Source organism: Wickerhamomyces anomalus (assembly GCF_001661255.1).
Source record: "Wickerhamomyces anomalus NRRL Y-366-8 unplaced genomic scaffold WICANscaffold_4, whole genome shotgun sequence".
In the NCBI taxonomy this organism is placed as follows: domain Eukaryota; kingdom Fungi; phylum Ascomycota; class Saccharomycetes; order Phaffomycetales; family Wickerhamomycetaceae; genus Hansenula; species Hansenula anomala.
In genome coordinates, this window is record NW_017567113.1 from 2002594 (window position 1) to 2029380 (window position 26787).

The following is a 26787-nucleotide window of genomic DNA, read 5'->3' on the forward strand; positions in this document are numbered from 1 at the left end:
TTTATGAGAAGTTTGAGCAATTATTGGTGGTGTTAATATCAGATCAAGTCTCAACAGGAAATGCCACCAGAAACACTCATAATGGTCAGATTTCCGTGGTTTAAAATGCTAATGCCAAATTTATCTGGTAAATAACTGATTTAACTTATCAAATAATCCCCATAACCTGTTAAACCAGCTCAAATCAGCGTATTTGTGTTCCTGGTTGACACACTCGTTTAGCCAAATCACCGCGAAGTTTACCCTGCGAAACCACTTTAAATTTTTTTATGCACAATATTTTTTTTTTATCTGAGATGAGCTTAATGCTAAGCATTATTCCACTAAAACAACTTGTTCAAAAGCAACTGAAGCCAGATCAAAATGGCAAAGACTCAGAAGAAAAATGCTAAAGGTCGTTTGGATCGTTACTATTTCCTTGCTAAGGAGAAAGTAGGTATAGCCGCTTTAACTGCTCTGAATATATACTAACATCTTCATCTCTTAGGGTTATAGAGCTCGTTCTTCCTTCAAAATCATTCAAATTAATGAAAAATTTGGTCATTTCCTTGAAAAATCAAAAGTCGTTATCGATTTATGTGCTGCACCAGGTTCTTGGTGTCAAGTTGCTTCAAACTTGTGTCCCGTCAACTCTATGATTATTGGTGTGGATATTGTCCCAATCAAACCTATGCCAAATTGTATCACTTTCCAATCAGATATCACAACAGAAGATTGTAGATCCAGATTAAGAGGTTACATGAAAACTTGGAAAGCAGATACTGTTCTACATGATGGTGCTCCAAATGTTGGTCTTGGTTGGGTTCAAGATGCTTTCACTCAATCTCAATTAACTTTACAAGCTTTAAAATTAGCTGTGGAAAATTTAGCTCCAGGTGGTACTTTTGTTACTAAAATTTTCAGATCAAAAGATTATAACAAATTGATGTGGGTTTTCCAACAATTATTCGAAAAAGTTGAAGCAACAAAACCTCCAGCTTCAAGAAATGTTTCTGCAGAAATCTTTGTTGTTTGTAGAACTTTCAAAGCTCCAAAAAAATTAGATCCAAGATTATTAGACCCAAAGGAAGTCTTTGAAGAATTAGCTGATGGTCCACAAAACAACGAAGCAAAAGTTTTCAATCCAGAGAAAAAGAAGAGAAGTAGACAAGGTTATGAAGAAGGTAATTATATTTTACATAACACCATGCCAATAATGGAATTTGTTAGAGATGAAAATCCAATTGATATATTGGGTGAAACTTCAGAATTCATAATTGATCAAGAAGATCCTGATTGGAAATTAGTTAGAAAATTAAAACAAACAACAAATGAATTATTAGAATGTTTTAAAGATTTAAGAGTCTTGGGTAAAAAAGATTTTAGAATGATTTTAAGATGGAGAAAAATTGCAAGAAAATTATTAGACTTAGATAAAGAAGAAGAAGAAATTAAAGTGGAAGTGGAACCATTAAATGAAGAGGAACAAATCGATAAAGAATTGGATCAAGTTCGTTCAAGACAATTACAAAAACAAAAAAGAGAAAAACGTCAAAAGAATGAACAAAAACAAAAAGAAATTGTTCGTATGCAAATGAATATGTTGACTCCAAAAGATATTGGTATTGAAGCTGCTTCAATCGGTGCTGATTCTTTATTCAACTTGAAAACTGCTGAAAAAACTGGTCAATTGGATGATATTTCTCGTGGTAAAAGAAGAATGATTTTCGATCAAAATGAATTGTATCAAGGTAATGATTTCCAATTTGGTTCAGATGATGAAAAAGAAATTGGTTCAGAAGATGAAGTTGATGAATTAGAAGCCCAATTAGATAATATGTATGCTGCTTATCAAGAAAGAAGATCCGAAAGGGATGCCAAATTTAGAGCTAAAAAGGCAAGAGGTGATGAAGATGATGAAGCTTGGGATGGTATTAAAGACGATGCTAAAAGTGATGAGGAAGAAGAAGAAGCTACAACAACTAAAGATTATAATGAAGACGATGAAGATATCAGTGATAGTGATGATGATCAACACATCAATAATTTGATTGCAAAATTAAAACCACAAAATACCAAAAGTGGGTTGAGTAAGAAAGCTGATTTACTATTCAGCAATTCAATCTTTGATGGTGTTGAATCTGAAATTCCAAAAGTACAAGAACCAACTCCAATTGCATCATCCAATAATGAAGAATCCACTACTGCAAGTCTTGAATCTGATGATTCTGATGAAGAAATGGATTCTGATTCTGATTTCGAAGTTGTTGCTCGTGAATCAGAAGATGAAGATGATTTCAATGATTCTGATGATGATGATGACGTTAACTTGAGAAATCATCAAAAAGATGTAGATATTGCCACTGCACAAGCTATGACTTTAGCTCATCAATTGGCATTAGGACAAAGAACTAAACATGATCTAGTTGATGATGGGTTCAATAGATATGCTTTCAGAGACCAAGAAGGTTTACCAGATTGGTTTATTGATGATGAAAAAAGACATAGTAAAATAAGTAAACCAATTACCAAAGAGGCTGCTTTAGCTATAAAGGAAAAAATGAAACAATTGAATGCAAGACCAATTAAAAAAGTTGCTGAAGCTAAAGGTCGTAAGAAGATGAGAGCAATGGCAAGATTAGAAAAATTAAAGAAAAAATCAGATATTATTAATGAAGATAGTGATAAATCTGAACGTGATAAAGCTGAGGAAATTTCTAAATTAATGAAGAAGTTAACCAAAAAGCAAAAGACCAAACCTCAAGTTACTTATGTTTTCGCTAAAGGTAATAATAGAGGTTTAAGTGGAAGACCTAAAGGTGTTAAAGGTAAATATAAGATGGTGGATGGTGTCATGAAGAATGAACAAAGAGCATTGAAACGTATTGCTAAGAAACACAAGAAATAGGAGGATATATATTCTGTATATTAATAATTACTCATGCACTTTTTTTGGATGATGAAACAGGCGTATTTGTAGTGAATGTTCTGAAAAGTTTGTATAATAAATAAAGAGTACCAATTGACACAACACTTAGTGTTGTTAATTGAATTCTATTAAAATCCTCCACTTTAGCAGTTGGAATATTGAATTCCAAAGTTTTAGGTTCATTTTCAAAATGGAAAAAAATTGTATCTTTATCGAAAAATGATTCATAACCAAGACCATAGCTATCGAATGGGTTCTTTTCAATAAGTTGATGATCTTCAATCAATTCAGGTGAATCACATGCGTAAAAGACATTTGGAGTTAATAACACAGTTTTGCCATCACTTGAAGGTTCAATATATCTTGAATGATAAGTCATTTCTAAATTTGTCTTATTCAAGACTTCTAAAAATTGAATGGAACCGAATTTTGAAACTTTCCAAACTGGTGCCTCTAAGTCTATTTCTCCCCATGATTGTAATAATTTAAATTTCTTTTCATCATATTGATACTTGTCAAATATTAATCTATTATCAACTGTGGAAACCCAAAATAGTTTACAATTTTCACTTGGTGGTGTATAATTTAGATCACTCAATTTAAGAGTTGGGTGTAGACCAATTGGTGATTGTAATTCATAGTGTATGGTATTTTTGGTTGTGAAATGTCTTGGTTTGATATAAATTAATGTCTTTGTTGGAGGTAAGTAGTCTTGTCCCAAGACAGTTCTTATACCTGCTAATTCGATATCTGGTACTAAATCTTTTGGTTGTAAAATGGCTAATTCTTTCCGAATTTCAGTGCTTTTGGAGATCTTGAAATCTGATGGTGATGATACCCATTGAAGTTTCAACCCTGATTCTTTATCCCAGTTTAATTCAAAGTCTTCGATGTTGTTGATATCTTGTTGATCCAATTGTGTTAAGGAGCTGAGGAATTGAGTCAATTTTATGTTTTCAATTGATGAGTTTGAATAATAGGTAGCTGATGTAGCAGTGACAATGAAATCTGAATTATCAAACGGTTCCAATCCTAATGATGTAGAGAGTTGTTGACTTAATATATCTATTGATTCCTGATAATATGAAGTTGATGGTACTAGATGTATATATAGACCTTGTTGATTAAAGTTTTGGAATATTTCTGAAGGATGAGCTCCAGCAGCTTTCCATTGTATCCGAAGCTTCCCTAGTGTATTCAACTGTTGAGCAAGATCTGGGGTAATATGCTCTATAGGGATTGTCACTCTATCTTGTCTTGAGTAATAGATTGACTTGGGGACAGTGACCAATTCTTCTGAAAACTCGAGCCCTTCAGTGTCAGCTTCTTGCTCAATATAATTGGATAATAGTGTGATTCTTTGCTTGATCATTGTTTCTTATTTGTTTCTGAATCAACTTGAGCAATTGATTGATACTCATGAATTTCAGTTGTTTATACCCGTTTTCAAGAATCACCATAGAACGCATTCGCGACAAAACGCATTCGCGAATCGCGACCCCCAAAAAAAAATTGTGGATCAGCAGAAGACCCTTTGAAAAAGACAGCTTTAAACCATTCTGATCAAGCCATGGTGTATCAAACAACTCTTTGGTCATTGGAAGGTTACAAAGGGTGTCACTAGATCTTGAATCACTATTTGAGATATCTTCAAAGCTCAATAATGAAGGGGTTCTGCACTTATAATCGAGACTGGGTTGCTTGACTGCTTTAAGCCATGATTACAATTGAAGCCGCAGTTATAAAATAGAGACACCACAATTGATTCATACACGGCCACTTAGGGTAGCACTGGTTATACATTCACAATAGCTGCGATTACATGAGTATAAAAAGACCAAGAATGCCAGGAGAATATCTTTAGATCAAGATTTAAGCATTTTCAGTACAAATCTCGGGTTGATTTCGTGACGATGGCACTTGGTTATAAGAATGATTACCACTCACAAGTTGACCACTTGGTTGCTGGTTCAGATACAGATTCAAACCATGGATCAAATGGTCATTTGAAACTTGATGGTGAAGTTGATTTCAGAGACGAGGATGAACCATACATTGATATAACAGTTCATCTAACTCCAGAAGAACTAAAGCGTCGTTCAAAATGGTGGTATAAGGCTAGTGTTTTCTTATGGGACTCTGCTGATAAGCATCCTAAAGAAAGAAGCTTTTTGTTCAAACTAGATTTCTTTTTAATGTCCTCTGCAATGTTGGGATATTTCATCAAGACTTTAAACCAATCAAACATTTCAACTGCTTATGTGAATGGTATGAAGGAACATTATCACATGAAAGGGAATGACTATAACTTGATGAATACACTATGGACAATCGGTTATATAATTGGTCAGATTCCATCAAATTTAATCCTTCATAGAATTTCTGCTCGTTATTATTTGGCAGGTTTAGAAATCTGTTGGGCATTCTTAACTATCTTGATGATTTTACCAAAGTCAATGAGTGGATTATATGCTATCAGATTCTTAATTGGTTTAACTGAAGCTGGGTACTTTCCTGGTTTAGAATACTTGATTGGCTCTTGGTATTCTTCAAAAGAATTGAACAAAAGATCAACATTGTTCAATTGTGCAGGTACTGCTGCAGGTCTTGTTTCTGGTCCTTTACAGCAAAGAATCTTACATGCTTCATTCACCGAAGGATCTAGATGGAAACCATTCCAGTGGATGTTCATATTTGATGCTGTTATATCAGCTCCTATCGGATTTTATACCTTGTTTGCTGATCCAAACACACCATCAACTACAAACGCTTGGTATTTCAGTAAAGATGATAAGCTTGTTGCCTTAGAGAGAAGAAGAAGAATTGGAGCGCAATTAAACACCAGAGAACCTTATACTTTCAAGAAAGTCAAATCTTTCTTCAACACATGGCATATTTGGGTGTTTCCATGGTTATTCTTTTGTTTCCGTTTAATTAATGTTGCCTATAGCTCTAATGGGTTCCAACTTTGGATGAAGATGGATCTAAAATTAACGCCTTACCAATATAATATTTATCCAACAGGTATAAATGGTGGTGGTATTGGATTTGCAATTATTTGTGCTTATCTTAATGATTATTTTAAAAACAATTTGACTCAGTGGTTCTTGTTCTTTATGTTTATATCTGGTATCGTTTCCTATGCTCCTTTGGCCGTTTGGGATATTAATGTTGGATTCAAATGGTTTTGTTTCTTTTTCTACAATATTGTTTCTTCATGTGGACAAAGTATGATTTTCAGTTGGGTTAATAAAAACATGGCTTATGATGATATGAAAAGAAACTTTTTGGTTGTTACTACTAACTTAGTGAGTTATATCTTTACTGCTTGGATTTCATTAGTTGTTTTCAATCAAGATGATGCACCAAAATTCCGTAAAGGTTATATTTTTGAAAGTTGTATTTCAGTTTTAGGTTTAATCTTGACTGCAACTTCATGGATTCTTATCAAGAGAGATGATGAAAAGTATTTAAAAGAGCATGGAAGACCTAGGGATATCCATGAAGGTGAAGCTGAACTCATCATCGAAGAAGGAAATAGTTTGGAGCAAGGCACTACAGTCTCGAAACGTAAATAGAGTGTTATAATATAATAAACTGAATTAATATTGTATACAAATGTGACAACCATGTAGTCACTTCCAAAACCAAGTCACACTAATTTTTCTTCATTCTGATACTTGAACTATCGATTTTGAATCCAATCTTCTCAGTATCTTTAATCAGTTGGGTGATACTGAACGAAGTTGGAACTGATATTGATATAGAATTACCAAACGCAAAAACTGAGATATCACCATCATGATCAACATCGACATTTTGAGAAAGCATGCAAAAAGTGCCAATGATTAAACCAGTGATAGTGGAGATTAATAGTGTGAATTCAGATCCTAAAGCAGCACCTGTTGATTTTCTTGCCAATTGACCACTAGGTAGTAAGATTGGAGTGTGAATAAAATAACGAACTAAATGGCTCCAAAGCTGTTCTAAGTCAACAGGAATCATATCTTTATCTAAATCAAAAGCAGAGCTCCCCGAGGAGCCACCAGGATCAGCTGGATCAATATTTGAGGAAAAATCAACCCATTTTTGAATAATCTTGAAAGAGATCGCAACTAAAGTTGTGGAAATACTTGGATGAAAATCAATGATTTCAAATTCACATATAGATTTCCCATTTTTTTGCAAAATGTCAGTATAATCTTTTCCTGGGAATTTGAATGGTAGTCTCTTTTCAAAATTAGCGTCCAAAAGTTTTTCATAAATATCTGTGCTGAATTTTCTTTCAAATAAATTTATGACTGAAGGATAAACCCATTCTGTTTTAGTTTCACCATTCAAAGATTCAGTGGTGGCAAAGCAAACAGGAGGGAAAACACGTTTCTTAATACCGTTGAACGTAAACTCTAATAAAGTCTCACAATTAGTTGATATCCAATCCAAACAATCAGCTTTCATTTGGATTGTTCTGCAAAATGGTAGACCAGGTGTAGCTAAAAGATCAAATTTGTTGAAGATTGTTTTGTCAAAGGCATCTTTTTCAGATAATATTTGACATTTATTATCCAGTATTGATAATAGCTCTTCAACTTTCCTGATTGAAAAATTAAGAACTTGTGTTTTTGGAAATGAACGATGATAATCATACAGTTTCAAATGCTTTAGAAGGTTTTGTGGGGTCTCAATAATTTCACCAAATTGTTCCAGATGATTACTTGGAAGTCGAGGGTGCAATAAACATGGTAAATTTGGAATCTCATACGGTTTCAAATAGCCTATAAGATGAATATCATCAAGATCTGAAGTATCGAGCAAATAATTTGAATTTTTGGTAGATTCAGGAAATGGTGATAGAGGTTCAATACCATTTCTTGGCCAAACCAACATTTCCCATTTTCTTTGGACTTCTTTGCGGACAAGATTCTTGTATTCTGAGGTATATTGGAATGGTTTGGTTGTTTTATTATTTTTTAATTTCTTGATCAAGTTGAAGATTCTTGGTGCTCTCTCAATTTGAGCTTGAGTTCTGAATTTTTGAAGAAATGGTATTGGTACATCCAATTTTGTTTTCTCCTGATTTGGGGACTGTTCTTTACCATCGATAGTTGGTTCATTTGGCTTCTTTGGGGAATGACTTCTGGTATCACCTCCAACATCGATAATTGGTTCATTCAACTCGTTTGAAGTTTCACTTCTGGTATCACCTTTCACATCGATAATTGGTTCATTCAACTCGTTTGCAGATTCACCTCTGGTATCGCCTTTCACATCGATAGTTGGTTCATTTGGCTTGTTGGAAGATTGACTTCTGGTATCGCCTGTCAGTTTTGGCAAGGGGACTTCAGAGTAAACATGTATAGTTTCTGGAACAGAATCATAAACATTTTCAGGTATGAACGATGGGGAATTTGACTTGTTGTCTGGATCTGGTTCAATTGTTAGTTGCTCTTTCCCAATAGCGTCACCTTCTTCACTAAGGTTGATTTGATGTCCTAAAAATTTTATGTTCCCGAATTCATCTTCTTCAATGCCTAGCAATGAGTCCAAATAAAATTTATAATTTTTCTCACGTTCACTAAATCTAGTCAACTGTTTTCTGAGATCAGTATTTATATTCATTTGTTTGCTCAGATTTTGTGTGCATCTTTTCCATTCCTCTACTGTTGGTCTGTTACGTAGTTGGGACGACAAAATGAGTATTACACAGATCATAAATGTTAAAACGAGAAACAATCTATCACCTTGTTCCATGGTCCAATTGTTTTCCTCGACCCAATAACCGTGTTCCCTGTCCCAAACATAGTGGTCCCTGAACATAGCATCATGTTTCCTGACCCAAACACCGCGATCCATGGTCTAATCTAACAGGTTCCCGAGAAACCTTTTGACTGTTATATCTCACTTTATTATGAGAATGAGTTGGTCAAGTCAAAAAAAAAATTGAATGTTTTATCGATTTTTTTGCTTGTTTGAGAATGTAGTAGTAGAATTCTAAACGGAATGCATCAACAAAATGATCTGGTAAGTCCACTAAACGAAACATCAGTAAAGAAAGCACATCAACAACACATATTTGAACTGCACTAGCTCTTCCGATACTAAGAAAGATATGCCTTTCGTGGTGTTGTTTGGTTTTGGTACAGCTTTCTTGAGAACCAAAGTACATCAATCAATTGGTGGTCCACAAAGTGGCTAACTAGAGCACCATATCACATAAAATCCATGGAAACTCACTAAAAGTAATCAGAACTTAATCAGCACACCACATATAGTCATTTCCAATCTCCTTGTCATGTAGTTTCAACAAACAAGCACTTATTTAACCGCTGGTAATATTATTAACTAGTAGTATGTCCATCACCACAACCATCGAAGTTAATCACCAACACAGCAACAAACAGCTTAATTAAGCACCCAGTTCCACCGTATTATCACAGCTTTGGTTGTTTGTTAAGCCAATACTAGTGATGGTTGTTGTTATTGTTGTTGATTTTTCCCAATTTCATCACACTGCCAAACTCCACCGTGTAAATAACAGTTTTCGTTATTTTTTTTTCGCGTGTGTTACGTAATCAGCAGGGTGTCAAAAACCGGTTTGCGGGACACACCGTAATAAAATTAATTCAAGTTTGAAACAAGGGAAGAAAATTAATGAGCATTTTGAGCGTAAAAATAGCATGAAATGGCAAGATTTTCAGGTGGTTAAATAAATGTAGTGCCTCCAAATACTTTTGATAGCAGTTCCTGAGTCTTGACCGTTACACACTAGATCTAGCTGGTAGATAAGGCGTAGCCTCAACATTTGAACTGCCTCATGACAAAACACGAAACGCCTTTGACTAGAGAACATCTGTTCAAGAGTAGTTCAACAACACAAGGGAATAAATGGGAATAAATATGATTGATACAAGGAGGATTGGTCCACTCAAGTCATTTTGGATGGAGTGAAACTTAAATCCCCTTGGTGTCCCATCATCTGTAGCACAGTTTCCCCTTATGGAATAGTAATTACAACTTGCACTTGTTGATCACCGCACCAAAGAAGGAGTTTTGTGGAAAAGAGAATCTTCAATCGAGATCTTTTAGCCCCCGGTGCATTGGCAATAATAAAATAAAGCACAGGCGAAATGAGGCTAGAACAGGATACTCTATAACCATTTCAATACTCTATTAATTAAACCACTTTTCCCTTGTTAATATCTTCACTTTCCCACTTTCTTCTTTCAAAGCGTCTTGTTCAAAATCATCTCAAATCTCCAGTTTCCCAATCCGGACACTGCCAAAACGCCGATCCGACAAATTACAACTAAAACCGGTTCGCGCAGCAGCTGTGAAACGAGGGAAGAAAAAAAAAATGCAAAATTAAACTTGAGCACAACAATCCCAAACACTTTTAAACCTTCTATTCAGATAAACTTATCCTTTTTGTTCTTCTTCAAAGTGCATATAGCATCACCTTCATAAATCATCCACTCCCTCATCAACACCATCTTTACTGGCAAGTGAAAAGAAGTCGCTAGTACCCTGGTGTTTTTACAAGCAAGGAAAAAAGCTATATTAAGAACAAGTTAATACCCATCATCCAAGATAGCAAAAAGGATTAAAAAAAGCTTCATCACACTCATTTATTAAAGTCATTCATTTATTATCATCATCCAACAAGGTCTAGAACCTATTATCCAAACCCAAATCAGTCCATTCTTTTCCATCTTATTGTTCCGTTTTTTGCATTGTTGTGGTTCTTCCCTATACATCCTTTTTTAGCATTTAAATAATAGCCTAAATAACTTGCATTTTTTACAACTTCAAAACCAAAAAGAATAGAAAGAATCATGTTGTCAACAGTTACTGCTACTACTACTCAAGATGGTCAATCTAAAAAATATACACAACAGCAACAACCAGTTCCTCATAGAAGAGGACATGCTCACAAGAGGTCAGCTGCTATAAGTGGTGATTTTGATGCTATTGGTATGGATTTCTTTAGAGCTCCTCCAAATGCTAATCAAAAAATTGTTCAATCTTCCACTTCTCTACCCAAGGATTCCTTTTTAAACCAAAAACAATATCATCTACCAGCAATAAATGCCCCTTCTTTTGTTATAACTGATGTTACTGAATTTTCTCCACCAAGATCTCCACCACCAAAACAACAACAACAAAATCACAAGTCAAAACAAGCTGAGAATCACTCTCGTGAATTGACTGCTTCAACTCCATCTCCCCAAAAGAAACATACAAGATTGAATTCATGGGCTCATTCATTTATGAAGCCAAAGAAGAATGAATTGAAATCATCAACAACATCATCTAAAGTGGAATACAATTCATCATCATCAAATGAAGCCACACCTGATAAAACAACTCAGTTTACATACAACAATAATAATGGGAAAAACAATAACAACAATAATAATAATCCATATCATGTTCCTGAAGCATTGATTGATTTAGATTTAGCATCTGGTATTCTTCATGACCCGAATTCTAAAATTCCAAGAAAGAAAATGATGCATAGAAGAACTGAATCTGCTCCTGAATTAGAAGATTTTTTGAAGTATAAAGTTTTTTCAAATAACAATAATAATAACAATAATAGTAATGGTGCTCAAAAAAATCCTGCAATTTTTGAAGAAGATGAAGAAGATGATATGATTGATGAAGATGCTATAAGTTCTGCCTCATCAACAAATAACAACATTCCATCAACTAATAATAAAAATGATTCAACAAATTCATTAAGTTCTTATCCAAGTTTTAAATTACAATCACCTGCAACTGTTAATAATTCTGTTGCATCAACACCAACATCAATTAAAACAAATGCTACCCAACAACAACAACATCAATCAACTCGTCGTGGTGGTGCTACTGCTGCAAGATATCAATCTTATTATAATAATTCATTATTATTATCAAATGCATTAAAATCATCAGAAAGTTTATCACAAATTACAAATTCATCAAATCATTCAAATAATTTACAAAATAAAACTTCAATCTCAAGTTTTAATTCCAAATTTATCATGTCATCAAATTCTTCAACAAATTCTTCAATGTTGAATTCTCCTTCAAGATTTAAATTTGAATCAAAAGTTTATGATCCACCTTCTCAACAAGAACAATGTTTTGCCACTTCAAATTCACCACCTTCATCGTCATCTTCTTCTACAGCATCATTTTCAAAGCAACAACAACCAACAATAACATCTCCAACTAAATCATCTAAAAAATTATATATCCACAAAAAATCAAATTCATTATTATCTTCAATAAATTTGAAAAAATATCATAAAAAAAACTCATCATCATCTTCAAATATCATCAAAAATCTTGAATCTGATAATGAAAATCAAAGTGATGTTGATGAAGATATTGGAGATTCCACAATTACCCCTTTTAATTTTGGTGAACCAGGTCCTGAATTAGATTTGACTACAATGACACCAAAATTAGTTTCTTCAAGCAATTCATTCAATTATTTACAATCACCATATAAAAACAATACCAATAATGATACCCATTTTAATGATAATGAATTTGAAGTCAATCATACAAGTTATAAGAAGAACACTATAAAGAGTCCAAAGAAGGAACAGAATGCATCATCAGATAATAATAGTCATCATCATCATCATGGTCATAAGAAATTCTTCAATTGGTTGAAAAAGTGAAGAATTCTATGATATCTTTTTCACGTTAAGTCCCTGTTTATTTTATTGTCATTCTGGTTGTGTTTGTTTCAATTCTTTTACTTTTTATTTATTTTGTTTATACCCCCATGTCATGCTTTCTCTGTTATTCTCCTTCCTTTTGGTTTTTATGATTTCGTTTACGCCGGTTTATGTTATACTTTCTCTTAACAAGAATCAAGAGTGTTTTAATTAATTGGTCATATTTAAATTATTACAATGTCATTTGTAGAAACATCTGGTAGAATCATGACTTTTACACTAAATTTGTAAAGAGAGTAGTGGCCATATCGAATATCTAATATATCTATTTGATAAGACCAAGAAGATTTTAAAAGATCAAGGCAACATTAAAAAGAAGTACAACTCTAATAATGCAGTATTCCATTGTCATTAACTACTTGCCTTACTATTATACCTTTTATTTAATCAATTAAACATTTCTAACCTCCTATTATCCAATCTCCATGAATTTACCCTACTCTTGCTCACTGAATCTTTTCGCGAATTCGTTTTGCAAAATTTCACCCAATAAAATTTCGGGAAAAACAGATTTGTTAAAAATCGAGGAAAAAAACGCATCAAATACACACAATTTACAACATTTATCAAAACAGAACAAAGAATCACAACATCAACAATGGCTTCTTTCACTTCTATTGCCAAAGCATCAGACTTCATCTTAAGAACTCCAGTCTTGAAATCCATCTTTGTTCCAGCTTCTAAATTCTTCTGTCAATATGCTGGTTACAGACAAATGGGTTTAAAATTAGATGATTTAATACATGATGAACATCCAATAGTTCAAAAAGCTTTAACTAGATTACCAAAAGAAGAAATCTATGCTAGAAATTTCAGAACTTTAACTGCTGCTCAATGTGGTATCACTCATCATTTATTACCAAAAAATGAACAAGTTAAAGCTGAAGATGATGTTCCATATTTATTACCATACCTTTTAGAAATTGAAGCTGAAGCTTTCGAAAGAGAAGAATTAGACAACATCAAAGTTAACTAAGTGGGAAAATCATTATAATTAATATATTCAAGAAAAGAAGACAAATCAAAAACAAAAACTGTATATGATAAAGAAACCAAATGTTGGGCATTAAAACAATACATACAAATCTGTATATGAATTTAGAAAGGAAAGCCTACGTAGAGTGTACATAAAGTCATCTATATTTTAATAATGATATTCATCAGTTGGTTGATCAGATGTATTTGGAAATCCAACAGCTTTTAAAACATTTAAAGCACCATCTTTTTTAATCAACTCCAATAATTCTTCATTTTTAGCTAAAATCAATCCAACAAAACCTGCAGAATTTAAACCTAATACATCTTTATAATATGCATTTGATCTTGGTGCAACCAAAATCCATTTTCTTGTAAATACAACATTATAAGCTGTTGGTTTTTCACTATCTCTCAAGATTGTTAAAGTTCTTTGTAATAATGAACTGAAAGCCATTGCTAAATAATCTTCATCGTATAGTTTTGCAGCATCTTTTTCTAATGGTAGGACAAAATGTGCAAATGGAACATTTTTACTTTGTAAAGGTTCTTTCAAACTTGTTGCAATGAATGGATCTTCATTTGATACTAATCCATTAGGGAAAGGTTGGAAATTTTCAGGAAATTTTAAGAATTGAATATGTTTATGAGGTTGTGAAGCACCTGAATTTTCACCACAATTATAGAATCCAAAGAATTTCTCATTTTTAGTTGATGCTTTCTCTAAACTTTCAAGAATTTTAAGAGATGCAATTAATTCTGGTGGTGATAATGGGGAATTTTGTGATTTGAACTCTTTTGTAGTTAATAATAAATGATTATGAACAATTGGATATTTATTCAACAAGATATTAAATTGACCATTAGCATAATCTGATATAACAGTCATTGTTGGTTCAGGGTTAGCAAATGGATTGAAACCTTCAGGTCTTGCATCTTGTTCTGGAGCTTTTTCTTGAGTTGGTTTCTTGCTTAAGCCAGGAGCATGAGTGATTACAAATGGAACATCATCTTCTTCAAGATATTCATTTGTAGAATCTTGAAAGACAACTTCACCTGATTTTAAAGCATTTTGATAAGTTTCATCAACCAATTGGCTAAAGTTTTCTGGAAGATCGTATTTGGACATGATTGATGGAAGTCAGTTTTGATTGGAAACAAGCTCAACAGTACTTTTAAACACCCTTTTATATTGTTTTTGGCTACAAGAAACTGTGTGCTTCTTGCTTCAGGTGACGAATCGAGTGCTTCAGATGATGGCGTTCGAGATTTGTCACGTGATTTGAAATGATTAGGTAATTACTGATGTAACATTTGGCTCGTTTAGAAAAAAATCGTTTTCTAGGCAGAAGCTCTGCCTAAACGGGATCGCGAGCTAAGCTGAGCTCCGCCTAGCATCCGCCTAGATCCTGCCTAGCTCCTGCCTACGTCCAACAAAAACCCGCCAAAAATCAACAAAATAAAAAAAAAAAAATGACTGAAAAATCAACACAAAAAAACGGTTCGAAAGCAGCATTTGAACAAGTTGAATTGTTTGAATTCTTCCAGATTCACTCTCCTTTCAACGTTATTCCACTCCATATTCTCATACATTGCATCTCAAATAATATTATACATACCTTCAATCAAGTTCAATTCACCACAAAATCTATATCTCCATCTTTCACCTTATCATCACAATACTGTTATGACAGATACAATACCTCAATCTCCCGTAATAGAACCTGAAATGGACAATAGAATAATAAATCCAGGCTCAATCCAAATAAATGTCACTGGCGCCTTCATAGTGGATGAAGAATTATATGAAGATGAAGATTCAATACCCGAAACTAGTGATATTGCTTTACCATATCAAGATGCTGAAAATATTTCACATATTGCTGTTGATATTGGTGGTTCTTTAGCTAAAATCGTTTATTTCACTTCTAATCAAAGTATAAATAACAGTCAAGAAGATTTGGGACCCCAAATAAGTAAAAAAATAATATCAAATGGTGAATCAAATAATAATGAGAATAGTACAGATTTATCAGATTCTGGTGGTCGTTTAAATTTTTACAAAATTGAAACTGAAAGAATTGATGAATTTATTGAATTTATTGCTAAATTGATCAAATTTTATAACAAGAAAATACATATAATGGCTACTGGTGGTGGTTCAATAAAATTTTATGATCGTTTGAAAAAAGATTTAAATGTCCAAGTTTCAAAAGAAGATGAAATGGAATGTTTAATTCGTGGATTAGATTTCTTTATAACTGAAATACCAAATGAAGTCTTCCTATACACTGAACAAAATCCAATGGAATTTGTTAATCATTCCAAAAATATCATTTATCCTTATTTATTAGTCAACATTGGTTCAGGTGTTTCTATAATCAAAGTTATGGGTCCAAATCAGGAGGATTTCATTAGAGTCGGGGGAAGTTCCTTAGGTGGTGGTACTCTTTGGGGGTTATTATCTTTATTAACAGATGCTAATTCGTATGATGAAATGTTGACAAATGCTGCAAAAGGTGATAATTCAAAAGTAGATATGTTGGTTGGTGATATTTATGGAACTGATTATAATAAAATTGGTTTGAAAAAATCAACAATTGCTTCTTCATTTGGTAAAGTTTTCAAAAAAAAACATCAACAAAGTTTTAAAAATGGTGATTCTGAATTATTTGCAAGTGCTGATATAAGTAGATCTTTATTATATGCTATATCAAATAATATTGGTCAAATTGCTTATTTGCAAGCAAAAATTCATGAAGTTAATCATATTTATTTTGGTGGTTCTTATATTCAAGGTCATCCTCAAACGATGAATACTTTATCATATGCCATAAATTTCTGGTCCCAAGGAACTAAAAGAGCTTATTTTTTGAGACATGAAGGTTATTTAGGTGCTTTAGGTGCCTTTTTAAAAAAACAACCCGAAGGTTGGGGTAGAAAGAATTCTTTTAAAATGGATGATAATTTGAAAACAAAAATTAGAAACATTTTGAAGAAGAAGGATTAGAAAGATATTGCTCTTATTTAATTTTAAATGAAATGACTTTACGGACTTGCTGAAATAAACTCATGTAATATTTGTGCTAACTATCCGATATGGTTTTATATAAATTCATCACAACACTCTCCACTGGATCTTTGGCTTTGTTGGATTTGATTACCATCTCGTTTAAAACCTCATCACCAACTAATTCATAATGTATTTTTGCAATCTTGTGATTTTTATCAACACTTATTAAACAATCGTGATCTGGATAATCTTTGAATCTGAATTTGAGAGATCCATCAACATCATCTATTTTGAAATCCTCAATATTTGTTATTTTCAACCAAATTTTCATCAATGTTTTCAATTTCTCTTCATCATTTTGTAATTTTAATTTTTCAGGTGTTGAATTATTTTCATCATTTAAACTTTGCTTTATAGATTCAATTTGTTTAGTTAATGATTCATTTTGTTTGAACAATTCATCATATTTTAATTTTTCATTATTGATTCTCAATTGTTCTTTTGATAATGCAATTTCTGCATCCATAATTTGTTTTTGAATTGAATGGATTTTCCCTAAATGTTCATCAATAAGTCTTTGCATACCTTCTATAGAATTTAATACAGATTCATCAACATTTTCAGATAATATTGAAACATTCCGGAATAAATCTTGTAATTTTGGTAAAGAGGGATCACTATTTTTGAAAGAACTTAATTTATCTTTAGATTGTGCAAGCTGGATTTTCTTATCATTTAATGATTCTAATTTATCTTTAATCAATTCTTCAGCTTTAAGAATTTTTTCATAGTTATCGATGTTTTCTTGTACAGTTACTTCAATCTGCTCAGTTAGTTCACCAATCTGTCTGTTTTTCTCCTCAACCGTTAATCTCATCAAATCTCTCTCTTCAGTTGCTTTGAAAACATCTGTTTTTTCAATTGTTTTAGGTGATTGTTCCAATATCATTCGAAGAAATTTCTCTTTTGCCTCTTGTTCTAGAAACAAGAATTTCAATCTATCATAAAAGTCCTTTTCAGGTATGTTAGCCTCTTATATAGCCATCAATTAGATTATACTCACCTTATAGTTGGATATTTGACCATCTAGATCTCTTGGGTCATATTTTTGATTAGGTTTTGCTTTTGAACCATTGATGTTTTGAAAAGTTTCGTTGAAGTCCTTCTCAGCATTCAAAACAAGTGTATTTTCAACGCTTTTCAAGGCGTTATTTAGTCTTGCTTCTTGTGTTTGGTCTGCCATGGTCACTTTCTTTCTTAACCAATGTGATTAACTAAAGTTGTTGTTTACTTTTTGATATTGCTTTGTTTACTTTTTTACTACAAAACGCGACACGTAAAAAATGTACAGATTGAAAATTTTGCTACAATGACAACTTCTTAAAAAAACCAAAAAAACATGTCGTGAATTAATTAAAAAATCAAATGCCTTTAAAATAAAATGAATCGTAACTCTTAAATGACTTTATAATACAAACTATTATCATTATTATCCTTTTTTTTCTCTCCTTTTTGTGCTTAATGTACAGGTATTTCTCTTTGTTGTATTTTATTTGGAGATCATCAATCAATATCAATGTTCACTCTTGATTGGAGTGGGGTTATTTTTAAACTTGTTATTGATGGCTGGTGGTGTATTTGATGGAGGTGACTGTTGTGATCTCATTTGTCCATGGCTATTTACAGAATTGGAACGTGGTTGTTGTTGTGACTGTGGTGTATGTTGTTTATTATTTAAAGAACCATTTGGAGTTCCTTGTTTTGGTTGTTGGCCTTGATTTTGTTGAGCTTGTTGATTCTTTTGAGCTTGATGTTGCATCCTTTGCAATTGTTGTAGGTAAAGTTGATGTCTTTGCTGCATAATTGCCTCCTTCAATGTTTCATAAGCTTTTGATAAAAGCATACCACCAAATCTAATGACTTGAGTATCATTCGAAATAGAGTTTAATCTTGAAGGATCATCACTGAATGGTTCATTATCATTGAGATCCATTAAGCTTAGATCACAATCATATTTCCAACGATCTTCAAATCTTTCTTTTGCATCCAACATTTCAACATCTTGCTCATTATCTTCATCTTCTTCAATTTGTTCAGGTTTTTTCACCATTGATTTTCTATCAATATAAACTTGACCATATCTACCAATTCTTTTTCTTAAAGTGAAAGCTGGATCACTTGTATTAACAGATTGTTGGAAAAATGGATTGAAACGTTCTGGAACGAATTTTGATTGTTGAGGTCTTTTGAATCTTGAACCAGACTCAAGGTTAAATTCAAAGGAATCATGATCATTAGGTGTAGTACCATTTTCAATGTATTTATCGATACCTGGAATGTAACCAAGACTTTGAACATCATAAAAAGATGAAGTAATTGAAGAATATGGAGTGTGTGAAGAATCAATAATGTCTTTGGTTGAAAGTGTAAGATCAAAAAATGGATTATAAACATCATCAGTGAAATTTGTAAAACCAACATCGGTTTGTTTTCTTTTTTTCAGTTTCTCTTCAACAAATTTTTGAACACTAACGTCTTTGTTCTTTAACAAATGTTGAACAGTTTCCAATTCCATATCAGGAATCTTGGAAGGTGGTAATTTAACATAAGCTTGAAATTGTTGTTGGCTTGGATCTGAACCAGTCAGATCTTGACCAGGTTTTGATTTTTCCATGGTATTTGCATTATTACCAATTTTAGATAAACCTTTCTTGTCTTTTCTATTAAGTTCTTCTTTTGTAGCTTCACTAGGTGGTGGAGGAGCTGGTTTTCTCTTCTTATGAGCAACTAAATCTTCATCACTATCTGTAATACCTAAATCACGCTTATAGTTCTTAACTTTACATCTCAATTCAAATATTTCGCGTTCAGTTTGTAAAGCTTCTAATCTTTTCAGTTCCCTTTGAGCAACTAAAAACACTAATTCTCTTGTATTCTTCAATTCTTGGTACAATTTGATCAATTTCTCAGAACTTTGAGTATCAGCTCTTCTAGTTTTTCTTTGTTGTCTAAATTGTCTTTGTCTGAAACAAACATATGCATCAGAATCATCTTCACCATTAAATTTCAAGATTGGAGTTACAGATTTCCCACCTCTTTGTATTTTCCTTTCTTTGAAATGTTCATAAACATCTTCACCATATTTTTCAACTAAAACTTCCAAAGTTCTTGGTTTGTTGGGTAATTTGGCATCAAATAATGTAACAAATGGATGGACTTGTAATTCACTTGATAGTGATTTATTGATATTCTCCACTGAAGATTTATCAAATTTAACAATAGCCATTTTGATTTCATCAAGAGGTAATACTTGTGAAGGATCAGTAACCAAAAAAGGTTGTTTATCAGATATCACTTTCTCAAAATTATAAAAGATTGTTTCAAATTCATCATCACTTAAAGGTTCAATTTTCTTGGAAATTAATTTTTTGTTCAATTTTGATAAAAATTCATCATCCTCTTCATCCATATTATACAAACAACCTGAATAATCCTCCACTTGACATGATGATTTAATATAAGACTCAGGTTGTTGAAATTGACCAGTATAATATTTTGAAGCTTCTTCCCATAACTTAGATGCATCTGGGGTTGGAATATAAGCTTCGGCAGTTGAAGTGATACCAGTATTTTTCAAAATCTTTTGCAAATGCACCTCATCTTCTTCATTTTTCTCAACACCGGTCTCTATTTCTTGCAGATCTCTTTGTTGCAAGTCCTCATTGTCTATATCAGATACTTTTGACTGTTTGAATATCTGAAGGGTCTGCTTAGTTGAGATCTTTCTTTGACGAAACCGATTACCAGCAGAAGAAGGTAGTGGCGCAACCATTTCTCATTTCAGCCACTTGACGAAAAAAAATTGCGAAACTCCAGCGACAAAAAAAAAGCGACGGCCGACGACGTGACAAGCAAAAATTCAACCTTGGGTTTTTGTGGATTTTGATTGTGGAAGCCTCTCTCTCTAGTTGATTGGAACAAGCCAGCCGATTGTCACTCTGTAGATGGATTTGTATATGGGAGTGCTGCTCAGCAGGAAGTGACGTGGTTGTTGGTGGGCCCCCTTTGTAAATGCTCTCTTGTGGTAGTGCTTGTTGTTGTTGTTGTGTTGGTGGTTGTTGAGCCCGGTGGCAAACTCTGGGAAAAAGAGAAAATTTGACCCCTACAAGTTTTTTTTGCGCTCAGCGACAGGGAGCCGTAACCATTGCCTTTTTGGGAAGCTCAGGAGTTGACTCAGAATAACAATAAAACATAGATTGTGTGATAGGAATGTGTATGATTTCATGATAGAAATGTTTGTAAGTTTTTATATTGCTTTTCAGACCCACTGGCTTTCTTATTATCTCTTATTTCTCCTTTCAAAGGTCAATTGAAGTGAGTTTTCACCAAAAATTCAAGGTTGGTCGCCTGGGTAACACCGAGTTTTAGTGTAATGCATATAGGTGGATCAATTGTTATCCCGTTACAGATAATGATTTACTGGATAATTACAGTTGACGTCACTAATAATTCATAATTCATCATGCTATACGTAATATCTATGCTTTAATCAACTGGTTGTATCTTTTCAAAACATTTTGCACCTGGTTTTCAATCGTCTTGTAATCATGAACTATTTCTGTGAAATTTTCAGTCAATTGATCATTTAAAATCACTTTGATTGAATGTTTTAAATCTAGTTCATTCTCATGTAAAGTGCCAATTGTGCGTAAGTTATTAATTTCAAAGAATGACCAATTTTTTCTTAGCTTTTCAATTGTTGACAAGTTCAAATCAGTCTTATTCAAATCAACTTTTTTAATCAAATGATTCTCAAACCATTCTAGTAGGAATTTTAATGAATTATCTAAAACTTTGAAGTTTTCAATGATTTTGAGCCTTTTCAATTCATGTTTATTCAGATGAATCAATGCTTGTTCACTAATTTTGGCTGAAGGGTCATTTAATGCTTTTATAATTTCTCTATTTGGTTCAAAGTAATTACTTAGTTCATTCAATAATTCTTGATTAAATTCTTCAATTTTATCATGGAACTTGTTTAAAATTTTGAAAATGATTCCAGAAAATTCTTTTCTAAATTGTAATGATGTGTTTAAAACAAAACATATATCACTGAAAAATCTTTTAAATTCAATGAAAATCTTGAAAATTTTGACACCACTTGATTGACTATGTGGAACATTTGTAGATTTTTCAGTAACATCATCATAAATTTCATAGGGGTCTAACTCTTCAACTTCATCAATATAAAAACCGATAAAAGATTCCTCTAATAACGGTAAAAAATCATTATTCATAAATCCATTGAAAAATTTAATTGGTTCATCATTATCTTGTTCATTCAATAACAACTTTGAGCCTTGAATAAATACTAAAAAAGGTTCTAAAATGACTCTCATATGGAAAATATTTGCAGGAATAATTCTTGTTTGTTTTAAAAATTTTGTATCTTCAATATAAGGGGAATCAATCTTTGACATATCATTTGAATTTATAAAACCTGGGAATAAATCTTGCAAAACTAATTTTAATTGGTTTGAATGATCTTCATCATAATTAACTTTATAAAATTGAAATAATGCATTATTGTTCATCTTGTCCTTTTGATTGATAATGGAACTTGTATTTGTCAATTTTGAACTTAATGATAAATCATTATTTGTAATATATGAAGTGATGAAGTTTTTAACTTCAAATTTCAAAGAGTGCCATAGTTTGATTAAAGTTAGCAAAGAGTCATTGGAGCCATGAGGACTTGTACCATTCAAATTTGATACATCAACACTAACAGTTTCAAAACTATCATTTTCCAAACTTTTAATAATCTCCAATATAACACGAACACTCTGTATTAAAAATAAAAGTTTTCTGAAAAAATTCCAAAACAAGTCTCTAACAATCATTGTTTTAAAATTATCATCATTTAATGAATCATCGATACCCAATCCTCTTGATAAATCTTTTGATTTTATATTAGAATTTAGATACTTGATAATCTTTGGATGTCTTAATTTTGTATCTTCGGTAATTCTATTCACCAATTGATTAATTTCATTTGCATTTCTTTGAATAATAATTTCAATAGCAGTGGGTAATTTATCCAATCGATATATAATAGTGAAGAGATGTAATAATTGATTGAATGGATTAACGTCATCTAGTGCAACCATATTTGCCATATCATTTTCATTGTCTAGTTGACTTGGATCTTCCTTATTCTTCGATGATGAATTGATCAAGAATGACAAAAAGTTTTCAATGTTGGAATGATTGACAGATGCAGCTTCTAAAATATCAACATCAATTGCATTCATTAAATATTTTTCAATGTTTGAATAATCTGAAATATCTGAATCTTTACCAACTTCATTAGCACTGTTGAAAGTGTTGAACAATTTCTTGGAATAAATTATATTGTGTATTTCTTCAATCAATATTTCAAACAATTGTTGTGTTTGAAGTTGGAAATAACTTTCAAGGTTTGATAAAGCTGGTAGTTCCCATAAATTGTATGTTTTTGATTTTGAAGACACTGATTGTAATAAAAATTGAGCTTTTGAATAATTCTTCTCACTTATAGCATCTTCTAATTCATTCGGAACTTTTTTCAAGTATTCAATCACATTCAATACTTCAATCATATCATTATAAGTTTTCAAATTCTCATTAAGTGTGTTCATAGTATCGCCTTTTTCATTCAAACCATTTGTAGTTGAATTGATTGTATCTTTAACTTTGGACAAATTATGTTGAGAGTTGGCTATATTTTGCACAACCGAGCGATATGACCCAACACTATCATTGAATGCTTGGAAATGTTCATTAACAGCCTGACGTAGCCCATTGGAGATTCTATCTTTTAGATCTAAAAACTCACGGTGTCTATGAGCTAAACCAACAGATGTGTTATCCAACAACGGCAAGGCAATATCTAATGGATTTGCATTATCACCAATAGTCTTACTCCAATGCGATTCAACTTCTGATAACGTGTCTAAAAAGAATGTCAATAACAGGATCTAATAATACCGGCTATACCCAAATATACTAACATTGAAGGTTATCAAGTGACTGTTCCATTCTGGATCTTTGTGCTTCATCAGTCTTGTTCACTGAAAGTGCACGAGTCCTTCTTGTGGCAGAGGGCACATTTAACGATGACATTGGCTATTCAATTGAATTGTATCTTTTGAAGTTGTTCGAATTGTTTTGGTGTTTATGTTGTCAAAAAGAATTCAAATCAAGATCGAAATCCGACCACTTCTCGATCTACACGTGACTTAGCCCTCGAGTTACTTCGACTGTCGCGAATGCGTTCTACAAAAAGTTAAAACCCTGAAATTATCGCATAGTGAAGATTTGTAGGTGCATTAAAGTATTTCAACCAAAGATTGATTTGAGCTTTATTGTATTGATACTGTCCTGAGTGCACAGAGAATTCTATCACTCTGTATTCATCAACTAATTAGAAATATACCTCCATGGGTTTCAAGAGCTAATATCCATCGCTTTCAAGACATGTCGTCTTGAAGAGCATTAAGTGCATATATCTTCACATTTCAACACAATTGGCTGTCTCCTTCAACATCGACTGACGGTGGCACTTCAAATCATATATAGCCACAAGTATTCAACCCACCTTGATACTTGCTCAACTACCAAACAAACATCCATTCAATCATGTCCACCACTGTTGTTCCAATTACATGGCCAAAGCTTGAACCATCAAAACTATCTACGGTGCTCACTGTTGCAGGCTCTGACTCTTCAGGTGGAGCTGGTATTGAAGCTGATATTAAAGCAATCACTGCAAATGGTGCTTATGCCTTGACTGCAATCACTGCTTTGACTGCTCAAAATACAAAAGGTGTTGATAGTGTTGTTTACACTGATAAAACTCAGTTTGAAAAAATTTTGAATGCTAATTTTTCAGATATAGATATTGATGTTGTAAAGACTGGTTTATTGACTGTTGATGCAATTGATGTGTTAGCTGATTTTGTTTCTAAATACCACGTTGGTAAACCTTTTGTCATAGATCCTGTTCTTGTTGCAACTTCAGGTGCTACACTGGGTAAAAAAGAAGTGTTATTAAGAGCAATTGATAAATTAATTAAAAAGGCCACATTATTAACTCCAAATTTCATTGAAGCCAAAGAAATTTTAAAACATTTGGATTTAGATTTTGAAGTTGAAAACTTAGAAGACTTGAAAAAAGCTGCTAAAATAATCCAATCCAAGACTGGAGTTGTTAGTGTGTTATTGAAAGGTGGTCACATCCCATGGAACTCACAAAATAAAGTTGCAAAAGAAGGTGAAGAAGCTATAATCACTGACGTTTTGTATCACTCTGTTGATGATTCATTCACCGTTTACGAATCAGATTTCGTCATTACTGAAAACACACATGGTACAGGATGTACTTTAGCTTCATCAATTAGTGCTAATTTGGCTAAAGGGTATGATGTTAAGCATGCCATAGATTCAGCAATAAGATATGTTCATGGTGGTATCGTTGCAGCTTCCAAGATTGGACATGGTAACGGTCCTTTGAATCATGTTTATCATATTGTCTCCACCCCAGCATTAACACATAGTTTAAGTACCTTATTTCTTGAAGGTCATTTCGTTGACTTCTTGAAATCACATCCAACTGTTACTCCAATATGGGATATGTACGTGAATCATCCATTTGTTGCCCAAGTTGCCAATGGTTCATTACCAAAACATAAGTTTGTTCATTTTCTGAAACAAGATTATGCATATTTAATCAACTATGCTCGTGTTCATTCTTTAGCTGCTAGTGTTGCCCCAGATATTGGATGTATTCAAAGGGAAGCTGGAATTTTGGAGAATATTGCACATGAAATGAAATTACATGTTGGTAAATTAGCTAAACATGGTATAACTGATTTAACCTCATTGAAGCTAAGTCGTGCAGGTAAAGAGTATGCTGATTACTTGATGGCTATTGCTAAAGGGGGTGACTGGTTTGAAATTAATGTCGCAATGGCACCATGTTTATTTGGTTATAGTGAAGCTGCATTCAATGCTGAAGTTACTGTCGGTGAAGGTGAATATCTTGAATGGATTAATGATTACAAATCTGAAGGGTATTCAGATGCTGTGGAATTGGGTAGAATCACTTTAGAAAGACATTCTATTGGGATAAGTACAGATAAAGCCTTGAAATTAGTTAAAATATTTGCAGATGTTGCTTTATTGGAGGTGAATTTTTGGACTGACGCATTGAACTTTGAAGAAGAAACAAATTAAAATCAATACAAATCCTCTTGTTTTATATACTCTGCAATTGTAGGAACCACTTGAGCTTCCCAATTAGTTTGATTGGTCTGTTTCCTTATCGTTGAAGATGAAATATGTAAATAATCGTCATCGCCTTCAACAAGGTGAATTTTAGTAGCCCATTCGCTCGGAAGTTCTGTCTTACCACTTGCTATGTCATGAACATATTGATGTTGGGCATCCACATCATCATTTTTCTCGTCAGTCCTTGTCAAACAAAAAAATTCATTCAATTGCATAAAGTCTGTTAATGCTTCATCTATACCAAATGGTTTATAGTACTTTGGATCGAATATTCTTATTAATGTATCAAATCCAACCAAAAACAAATATTTCAATTCCTTGGTTTTAATTTCTTTGGCCCAATCTTGAATAACACTTGACTTATCAACGAATTTTGCGTGATTTGTTAATGCGACTGAAACTGCAACTTTGTAGTTTTCTTGGATGTAATCAGCTAATAAACACATCATATCTAAACGATCTTCAAATGAAGCTGGTGTTGGTGTAAGTTTATCAGCATTTTGAACCGAAAGCAACAACAACACAGAGCAGGTTTGATCTTTGGAGTGGTTGATTGACTTGGTTATAAGTGATAGATGTCCTTTATGTGGTGGGTTGAAAGATGAATCAAGGATACACAGTCTCGTGGTGCCTGGGGTTATGTGGGTTGAAAGAGTTGAATAGACAACTTTGAAAGATGTGTTAGTTTCTGTAAATTTGTGTAGCTGCGATTGGAACTTTTTCTGTGCATTTGGTGACTTGGACATGACTCGATTGGGCTAGCTATAGGTGTTAATGTTATTGATGGAGTTGTAGTTCAGTTGTGTTTTGAACGTTACATTTGACGT

At 32.8% G+C, this 26787-nt stretch overlaps 12 protein-coding genes across 12 annotated transcripts; 6 read left to right on the top strand and 6 right to left on the bottom strand.

Moving 5' to 3' along the window:
* The first annotated feature begins 358 nt into the window (after nucleotides 1–358).
* Nucleotides 359–2924, top strand: SPB1 (27S pre-rRNA (guanosine2922-2'-O)-methyltransferase). The gene has a single exon (XM_019186467.1). The coding sequence runs from the start codon at nucleotides 635–637 to the stop codon at nucleotides 2885–2887; it is 2253 nt and encodes a 750-aa protein (XP_019038669.1). The 5' UTR covers nucleotides 359–634; the 3' UTR covers nucleotides 2888–2924.
* On the bottom strand, nucleotides 2919–4280 carry PBN1 (Pbn1p; the record flags this gene model as incomplete). The annotated part of the gene is made up of 1 exon (XM_019180466.1): nucleotides 2919–4280. The coding sequence occupies one exon, from the start codon at nucleotides 4278–4280 to the stop codon at nucleotides 2919–2921; it is 1362 nt and encodes a 453-aa protein (XP_019038670.1).
* Nucleotides 4281–4821: 541 nt separating this feature from the next.
* On the top strand, nucleotides 4822–6486 carry WICANDRAFT_56196 (uncharacterized protein; the record flags this gene model as incomplete). Its single annotated transcript, XM_019182773.1, has 1 exon — nucleotides 4822–6486. The coding sequence occupies one exon, from the start codon at nucleotides 4822–4824 to the stop codon at nucleotides 6484–6486; it is 1665 nt and encodes a 554-aa protein (XP_019038671.1).
* A 4254-nt stretch (nucleotides 6487–10740) lies between these two features.
* On the top strand, nucleotides 10741–12582 carry WICANDRAFT_85017 (uncharacterized protein; the record flags this gene model as incomplete). The annotated part of the gene is made up of 1 exon (XM_019185825.1): nucleotides 10741–12582. One exon carries the CDS (start codon nucleotides 10741–10743, stop codon nucleotides 12580–12582), a length of 1842 nt encoding a protein of 613 aa, XP_019038672.1.
* Nucleotides 12583–13240: 658 nt separating this feature from the next.
* On the top strand, nucleotides 13241–13618 carry QCR7 (ubiquinol--cytochrome-c reductase subunit 7; the record flags this gene model as incomplete). The annotated part of the gene is made up of 1 exon (XM_019185826.1): nucleotides 13241–13618. The coding sequence occupies one exon, from the start codon at nucleotides 13241–13243 to the stop codon at nucleotides 13616–13618; it is 378 nt and encodes a 125-aa protein (XP_019038673.1).
* A 168-nt stretch (nucleotides 13619–13786) lies between these two features.
* Nucleotides 13787–14746, bottom strand: WICANDRAFT_32269 (uncharacterized protein; the record flags this gene model as incomplete). The annotated part of the gene is made up of 1 exon (XM_019181938.1): nucleotides 13787–14746. The coding sequence occupies one exon, from the start codon at nucleotides 14744–14746 to the stop codon at nucleotides 13787–13789; it is 960 nt and encodes a 319-aa protein (XP_019038674.1).
* A 332-nt stretch (nucleotides 14747–15078) lies between these two features.
* On the top strand, nucleotides 15079–16627 carry CAB1 (pantothenate kinase; the record flags this gene model as incomplete). Its single annotated transcript, XM_019182774.1, has 2 exons — nucleotides 15079–15554; nucleotides 15645–16627. The coding sequence occupies exons 1-2, from the start codon at nucleotides 15305–15307 to the stop codon at nucleotides 16625–16627; spliced, it is 1233 nt and encodes a 410-aa protein (XP_019038675.1). The 5' UTR covers nucleotides 15079–15304.
* A 76-nt stretch (nucleotides 16628–16703) lies between these two features.
* On the bottom strand, nucleotides 16704–17579 carry WICANDRAFT_85020 (coiled-coil domain-containing protein; the record flags this gene model as incomplete). Its single annotated transcript, XM_019185827.1, has 1 exon — nucleotides 16704–17579. The coding sequence occupies one exon, from the start codon at nucleotides 17577–17579 to the stop codon at nucleotides 16704–16706; it is 876 nt and encodes a 291-aa protein (XP_019038676.1).
* Nucleotides 17580–18087: 508 nt separating this feature from the next.
* Nucleotides 18088–20888, bottom strand: EPL1 (Epl1p). Its single transcript, XM_019182775.1, has one exon. The coding sequence runs from the start codon at nucleotides 20460–20462 to the stop codon at nucleotides 18204–18206; it is 2259 nt and encodes a 752-aa protein (XP_019038677.1). The 5' UTR covers nucleotides 20463–20888; the 3' UTR covers nucleotides 18088–18203.
* A 772-nt stretch (nucleotides 20889–21660) lies between these two features.
* SEC8 (exocyst subunit SEC8) lies at nucleotides 21661–23794 on the bottom strand (the record flags this gene model as incomplete). The annotated part of the gene is made up of 2 exons (XM_019180662.1): nucleotides 21661–23624; nucleotides 23683–23794. Coding segments are annotated over 2 exons (2076 nt in total), but the record flags the coding sequence as incomplete, so codon positions are not given.
* A 468-nt stretch (nucleotides 23795–24262) lies between these two features.
* On the top strand, nucleotides 24263–25919 carry WICANDRAFT_94868 (uncharacterized protein). The gene has a single exon (XM_019186468.1). It carries the CDS (start codon nucleotides 24311–24313, stop codon nucleotides 25904–25906), a length of 1596 nt encoding a protein of 531 aa, XP_019038679.1. The 5' UTR covers nucleotides 24263–24310; the 3' UTR covers nucleotides 25907–25919.
* POF1 (nicotinamide-nucleotide adenylyltransferase) lies at nucleotides 25909–26706 on the bottom strand (the record flags this gene model as incomplete). Its single annotated transcript, XM_019182036.1, has 1 exon — nucleotides 25909–26706. One exon carries the CDS (start codon nucleotides 26704–26706, stop codon nucleotides 25909–25911), a length of 798 nt encoding a protein of 265 aa, XP_019038680.1.
* Nucleotides 26707–26787: the final 81 nt, after the last annotated feature.

What these genes read in the sequence shown, in the direction of transcription:
- SPB1 (XM_019186467.1), top strand. Translation starts at nt 635, where the DNA reads ATGATTATTGGTGTGGATATTGTCCCAATCAAACCTATGCCAAATTGT.
- WICANDRAFT_94868 (XM_019186468.1), top strand. Translation starts at nt 24,311, where the DNA reads ATGTCCACCACTGTTGTTCCAATTACATGGCCAAAGCTTGAACCATCA.
- EPL1 (XM_019182775.1), bottom strand. Translation starts at nt 20,462, where the DNA reads ATGGTTGCGCCACTACCTTCTTCTGCTGGTAATCGGTTTCGTCAAAGA.